This window comes from Meriones unguiculatus, chromosome 6, assembly GCF_030254825.1.
Source record: "Meriones unguiculatus strain TT.TT164.6M chromosome 6, Bangor_MerUng_6.1, whole genome shotgun sequence".
In the NCBI taxonomy this organism is placed as follows: Eukaryota; Metazoa; Chordata; class Mammalia; order Rodentia; family Muridae; genus Meriones; species Meriones unguiculatus.
Genome location: NC_083354.1, coordinates 117,379,669 through 117,386,900, shown reverse-complemented (window position 1 = coordinate 117,386,900; position 7,232 = coordinate 117,379,669). Strand labels below are relative to the sequence as shown.

The 7,232-nt window shown below is 49.6% G+C and overlaps 1 protein-coding gene across 1 annotated transcript; it reads right to left on the bottom strand.

Moving 5' to 3' along the window:
- Positions 1-834: 834 nt before the first annotated feature.
- Sox17 (SRY-box transcription factor 17) lies at positions 835-7,212 on the bottom strand. The gene is made up of 5 exons (XM_021662507.2): positions 6,989-7,212; positions 6,702-6,817; positions 4,471-4,619; positions 3,786-4,154; positions 835-3,333 (listed from the first exon to the last, which is right to left on the bottom strand). The coding sequence occupies exons 4-5, from the start codon at positions 4,090-4,092 to the stop codon at positions 2,375-2,377; spliced, it is 1,266 nt and encodes a 421-aa protein (XP_021518182.1). The 5' UTR covers positions 4,093-4,154; positions 4,471-4,619; positions 6,702-6,817; positions 6,989-7,212; the 3' UTR covers positions 835-2,374.
- Between the last annotated feature and the right edge of the window lie 20 nt (positions 7,213-7,232).

Genomic DNA, 7,232 nt, shown 5'->3' with positions numbered 1-7,232 from the left:
GGTTGCTTAGAACCCAACAAAATGCACCCTAAATACTTACACTATTTCTAAAGGATCTCAAAAAGAGGGGGCAGGGTGTCTTTTGTGTTTGTTTCCTTCCTAAGACAGTGAAAGAAAAATGAGATGACTACCAAATGACAAAGCAATCATTAGCACATAATTTGATCACTTTACCCAAATGCTTGAGGAAAGAAAGGGAACTGGCTTGAAGTCTCTACCTACAAGAGCTGTCTATGAAGATGAAGAGACCTCCATCCATATTGTAACACTGCCTTGATAAGTTTAGCTGTCTTGTCTTCTCATCTGTACATTAGGAGTGGTTAAAAATGTAACTTGTCCAGATTTTAGACTTTGCCCTAAATGCTCTATCTCTTTTTCTTCCTTCCCCCTTTTCCCTACTTATCCTCTTTATTTTGTTAAGAGATAGCAGCCAAACTTCCAACAGAGTTTCTTTGGACTCAGGTGCTTAAAACGTCTTGAAAAATCTGAACTGGCCATGTGGCCTTGAAGGGGCCTGGGCAGCCCCGGTAAAGGAACTGAAGCTGGAAGCAGAACAACCTCTCTGGGATCAGGGAAAGCCAAACTACAGAATGAGAAAAGACACTGAATAAAACTCAGCCAGGAACATGCCTTTAGTCCCAGCACCTGGCAGGTACAGGCCACCCTGGTATGTTCCAGGACAGCCAGGAAAAAGAAGAAAACTGAGCGCGGGGAATGAACTTGTGTGTAGAGCGCTTGTCTAACTTAGGTCTGCTTTCCATGCCTTGTAGCAGGGGCTGAGAGGGAGAAAGGAAAAGGAAATAAGTTAAATAACCACCCTGAGGTGACCCCCAAATTTCTAAATGTTTAATTGTTATAATCATTTAAAAGTGACTACAGTCACTTCTACCTTGTCCAACAAAATAGGCTCAACGTTTCGTCACTGAAATTTTCTACCCTTCCATGCCTAGTAAACGGGAATCCCCCTTTAAAATGTACAATGAAAAATATATAAAATTTTAAAACGTACAATGCCATTTCCAAGCGAATCCAGTGGAATCCATCAACTTAGGGATGTGCACCACAAACATACTTTACATGCTTCCCAGAATGTGAATCCCCGTGCCCACCTATGCCCCCTACACACGGGAACTCTACACATACATTAGGAGCTAACGTTTGTCCTCAGTAGGTAGGGTGGAGGGGAGAAAGACTTCACCAAAACTTTGTAAACCATGGCAGAAATGTTGCCCCCCTTTTTTTAAATCATTATCACTTGGAAAATGAGAGTATGGTGCCCAACTGGGAGGCTTGCTCAGGCACAAGCTGTGCAGGATGATACCGAGGAAACACCTGGCACGGGAAATGCCCACTACGAGCCATCCCCCCCACCCCCAACCCCATGGTCTCAGTCCGTGTGGCAGCAATCAGCAGGGCTGATATGCAGGGCTAATGGCCAAAAGCCTTGTACCTGTTTCTCCACAATAGGGTGTGAAGGCGATGGGCTAGGCTGGTTTGTTTCTTCAGTGTAAAGCACAGCACACACAACTTCTGAAAGCTGCAAAATGTCGGAATGCAACCATCCACATTTGCCAGCCATAGCGAAAATACACTGCTGAAATTATATACTAAAGTTCACTAATAGTCACAACAAAAATTTTATTTTGATTAGCTCCTGTGACTCTAGTGTGGGGATTAAAGGCAAATTTTGTGGAATGAGGGATCAAGTTGGGAGAAAAGACAAGCAAAAAAACACCTGAAAACCCTTTTTCGGCAGGTCTCAAGATTGAAAAACCAGAATTTTTGGATAACCTTTCATTAAAGTGTACAGAATTAAACATTCACAACATTATTCTTTGAAACCGATATCATTTAGAATGTACATAGCAAGTTCATTTCTGTGAGCATTTTTTTGTAGTTGAACAATTATAATCACATCTGAACACCCGTTTATAGTAAGGGTTTCTTGCATGTATTTAGGTTTACCATTGTAGGAAAATGAAAATTTTACAATTAACTATAACTTCTAATTGTATAATATTCACTGTTGATCTTTGATAATACCAATGTGATAGAGATTGATTTTAAAAAGATTCCAGACTTTATTTAAGATTGAAAAAAAAAAAATAAACATGACAAAATTTCTTTGGATCAGTACACTTTCAAGAAATGGAATTAAGGTGGTGAGATATTAAAAACTGTTTGAAACTGGACAGTGATGCGGGGAACAAGCCCCTCAATGCACTTCAAACAAAATCTCATGTGGCCCCTCAACTGTTCAAGCGGCAGACAAAATAAATTACCATAAATTATGTGCCAAGGCAACTTAAAAACAAAACAGCTTCCAGGAAGTGTCTAACACTGCTTCTGGCCCGCAGATCGGGGTGGGCAGGCGTCAAATGTCAGGGTAATTGCAGTAGTAGACCGCCGAGCTCGCGTCGGACACCACGGAGGAAATGGCCCCGTGGCTCTCTGAGAGGCTCACCCCGCAGTCGTGTCCCTGGTAGGGGAGACCCATCTCGGGCTTATACACAAAGTGCAGATACTGTTCGAATTCCGTGCGGTCCACCTCGCCTAGGAGCTCGGTGGGCTGCGTGGGTTCCGTGCCGTCCCTACAGGGCAGCGCCTCGGGAGGGGGCGAAGGCTGCCCGGGGCCGTGCGCCGGGTGCTGCTGCGGCGGCTGCGGCTGCTGCGGTGGTGCCTGCGGCTGCAGCGGCTGCTGGGGCTGCGCGTGGAAACCTCGCCCGGCGCTCGGCGGGGGCGAGCCCATGGCGCCGTAGTACAGGTGCAGGGCGCTAGGGGGCGCCAGGATCCCCGGCATCCCGGGGCCCGGGGGGTCCGGCCCCACTCGCAGAGGGCCGGCGGGAGGCTCGGCGGGCACCGTGTAGTCCGAGACCTGCGCGTAGGGGTAGGCGCCGGCCGCCGGGCAGTCCCCCGGCAGCGGGGCGGCGAAGAAGGCCGGGTCCTGCTCCACGCCGTCCAACGGGGATGTGTCCGGGGTGGGCAGGGTGTAGCCGTCGAGCGAGGGCGCGCCCAGGCCCTGGCAGTCGCGGTAGTGGGAGCCCATGTGCGGGGGCAGCAGCGGCGGACCGGCGGCGAAGCCGGGCTCCGGGAAAGGCAGGGCCAGGCCGTCCATGGCCACTCGGCCGCCCTCGGGCCCCAGCGCGCCGGCCGGAGGCTCCGCGAGAGCGTGCAGGAAGCCTCCCTCCACCCGCTTCATGCGCTTCACCTGCTTGCGCCGCCGCGGCCGGTACTTGTAGTTGGGGTGGTCCTGCATGTGCTGCACCCGCAGCCGCTCGGCCTCCTCCACGAAAGGCCGCTTCTCCGCCAGCGTCAGCGCCTTCCAGGATTTGCCTGCGAAGAAGGTGGAGAGGGCCCCGCGGGGTTAGCCGGCTGCGTGCCCGCGCCTAGGCCCCTCTGCCGCGCGCAGCCTTCCGCTGAGCCAGCCGGCCAGAAGCCGGGTCAAACTAGGGTGAAAGGCTCGGGGCGAGACCTTAAGGGAGGAGAGGCCGCCCAGAAGAGGCCTCCTCCCTTACCTATCTCCCCTCAATTCGAAAAACTGACAAAGTCCCTGGGAATGAGAAGGCGTCAGGCCTGTCGTGTCCGGCTCGCCTATACGAAGCGCTGAGAAACCCTAGTACTCAAAAGACCCAAAGCCAAAAGCGGTTTTGAGAGATAGGGAACTGGAGGGAAGGACTGGGACTACTGGTAAACGGGTTGTGTCGGGTGCAAGATTCAAAACAAAACAAAAATAATATCCTCTGGCTCAGCGCGCTTGGTGGATTGGATCCCCCGGTAAGACTCACCTAGCATCTTGCTCAGCTCTGCGTTGTGCAGATCCGGGTTCTGCTGTGCCAGCCTCTTGCGCTCGTCTTTGGCCCAGACCATGAAGGCGTTCATCGGCCGCCGGATGCGAGACTCAGCCTTAGCTCGGCCGGAGGTCCCGGCTGGCGCCCCGCTACTCGCCACCACCTCGCCTTTCACCTTTACGTCCCCGAGGGGACTCAGGGACTCGGTCCAGGGGCAGGGGCCCAAGCCGGCCATCACCGCGGGCAGCGCGCTCCGGGGCTGGCTCTGGTCGTCACTGGCGTATCCCGCATCCGGGCTGCTCATGGCGTTCCAGACCGACCCCGCGCTCCGCTACCCACCACGGAACACGCCGCTTCCCCCCGACCCTGGGGCAGGGAGGGGAAGGGATTCTTTTTGGAGAAGCCCGGAGGAACGCGTGAAGTCTGAGCGGGCGCGGACTTCCCGCAGCTTCACCCGCTAGAAACCCACCGCGCAGCCAACGCTAGAGATTTACCCAGTGACACTGCGGGTGTCCCCCGGCCGCGGGCCCTTTTCTTTATAGATGCAGCCAATGGCGCGGCGGGGGCGGGCCGGACCCTAGATGTTGGGCCTCCGCCCAGCTGGTGGTCCGAGTCCCAAGTCCCCGTTCAACCCCACACCCGCCCCTTTCCCCTCCCCCGGTGGAGCGCGAAGGCTACACACCTGCCAGGGGGAAAAACTGGCTGGAGCCGGGCTCTGGCGCCAAGTCCTCGGCGACTCGGGAAAATAAGAGTGCTGAAATTCAGCTGTCTGGGAGTGCTCACTGTACCGGAAGATTGAAGCACTGGTCCGAGGTAATTCGTATTAACATACTAGGTATCCATTCCATTAAAAACAAAAACAAAAACTTTATTATCGGAGGCAATTACCTTCATATGATTTTTTTACCGGGAAAAAAAAAATCCCGTTCTCCCAAGAACTCCTCATCATGCTTACATTCTATTAAAAATGCCCAAGGTAAATTCCAAATTGTAATTTAAAAAAACAAAATTTAATATAAAGTGTTATATCGCTAATATTTCACTACTCGATGAATTAAATGTTCACGTCAGCCCTTGGGAATTTCTGCCTGAAACATAAGATACATATAAGAAAAGCTGCTCGAGTGTGTTCAGTAAAAGAGGCAAGACCTGGTTTTACTTCTAAAGACTAGCAAGAGGCCGTGGTTCCATCCCAAACGCCGCAAAAATTAAATATAAGATATAATGAAAAGACAGCAGCCCTGGGTTTTTCCTTAGAGGAAAAGGGTCAGTTCACTTAAGCAGCAAAATCCACAGCGTTTAAGATGGTTGCCCTGACGGATGGTCACAAAGTTTATATATATTTCCTAAGACTGGAATGAAAACCTGAACAACCTTAAATTCATTTTGACCTAAAAGTACTTTTCCATAAAAGCAAACCTTCCTGCAGTGCTTATCCCAAAAGCCAGCCATTCGGCACCTCCCAAACTTTAGCAAACTGATTTAGCCCCTAACCAGCTTGTGAATGGGCAGCTTTGTAGCTTCCCGGAGATGAAACTGAGATTCAGAGGCTAATGTTGCTCACGACTAGCAACCAGCCAGTCGTCAGACCAGGAGCTCCAGAAGTACTCGGGCTCAGGGTTGCATTTCAGTTTGCATATTTGCATAGTTTTCTAAGAGAACCAACAGTCAATTCTGCATAACTTTGAGGGAGAAAAATTTAAGGACTGGGGTATAGCTCAGTTAGAATGCTCACCTAGCAGGCCAAAAGAATCCCACATAAAAGAGGCTATGTCTGTGTCTATGCTGATGCCTGTGATCCCATAATGCCAGCACTTGAGACAAGGAGTCAGAAGCATAAGAAGTTCAAGATCATCCTCAGCTACCTGTGGGATTAGAGGCAAGCTTGAGCTATGTGCAACCCTGTCTCCAGAGAGAGAGACAGAGAGAGACAGAGAGAGACAGAGACAGAGACAGAGAGACAGAGAGAGAGAGAGAGAAGCCAGCATATGTTTCCAAAGCAGATTTGCTTACTATGAAAAGTATCATTAATTCTAAGCCTGAGATGGCTTTGCATGTGTCCACAAAGCATGTTAGGCTTTCTTGTGTGTTGTTTCAGAGACCAAGTCTAGCTTTCTGCAGATTCCAAAAAGCACAGAGCTTTTGCTAGCTTCTAGGTTTCTGGAACTACTTTTCCTCCAAAGACATCACAGAGAAGCCAACTTTTCTCTAATTTGTCATGTTGTGAAGCCAACAGTGAACCCCCTTGCCCTGCCGCCCCATTTATAGCTGGTAATTGCTCAGAGACGGTGGTGGCAGTGGGAGAGCTGTGCGGTTCACACAAAGGGAGGGAAAGAAATCTGCTTTAACAAATCAAAGAAAATATTTTTAAATTGGTGACTTGAACGCAATTGATCTGAAATTTAACTGGTGATGTGCTCTTCAAAGCTTTGTGTTCTTTTAAAAAAACAGTGGCTTAAAAGTAAAAGAAAAAAAACGGATTTCAAATGTTTAACTAAGGAAACTGTAGGGGTAGAGACAGCAGTATTACAAGTTAATTCTCTAGCCAGATGCTCTCTCTCTTTTTTTTTTTTAATCTATCTTTTTTGTTTCCTTGTTTATTTGTTTTGAGAGACTGTCTCTCTGAGTGACCCTCCAGCACCCCAGGGGCAAGGGCGCAGGCCCTTACCTCCCTCTTTTCTTTTCCAGCTAATAACAGACATCCTTTCAAAGATCTCAGGGCCGAAATTTCTCTTTCTGCGAAATCTTTCACAAATTAAGGGGTTTGTGTGGGATGAAGATTGAAAAACAGTACCGGGTCCAGAATGCAATTTTCTCCGTCTTCTCTGTCTTAATTGATTTCTCCAAAAGCAGGGAGACAACAGAAATATAATTCAGTTGCAGGTCTAGAAAAATGTATGTGCACCATTTTACCTTGGTTCCTCCTTCTGTCCTTGCCCAGGGAAGGGAACCGAGAATACGGAGAAAGCGGTGGGAAAGAAAGCCCACGGGCGCCCAGCGTTACTCATCCCTGAAGATTGACCGCTTATCTGCGTGAGAGAAAGCACAGACCACTAAGAGTGAAGCGTCCAAATTTTGGCCTTTCCTCCCATTTCTTAAAACAGCTTCCCTTGGAGTCACAAGGTAGTACTTCACTTAAAAAAAAGTCTATCAGGAAATGTGGCGCTTTCCCAAGACTAGCCCCCTTCCCGTCCTCTTACCTAGATCTAACTTCTGCTGACCATTCTCTTGACAGATACTTTTGGGAGGAGTGTTGGGGGCCACCGCACGGCAGACCCGCTCGCGGTGTGAGCGGGCCATATTTCAGTTTCTTCGCTAAAATGGGTGTTGGGAGTCGAGCTCACGACGTTATCAAAGCCAGCCACAAATGCCACATGTAAAGAAGCAAACATCCGGAGCGGCTTCCTGCAAGCCCTGCTTCCCTCAACACTAGAGATTTACTGC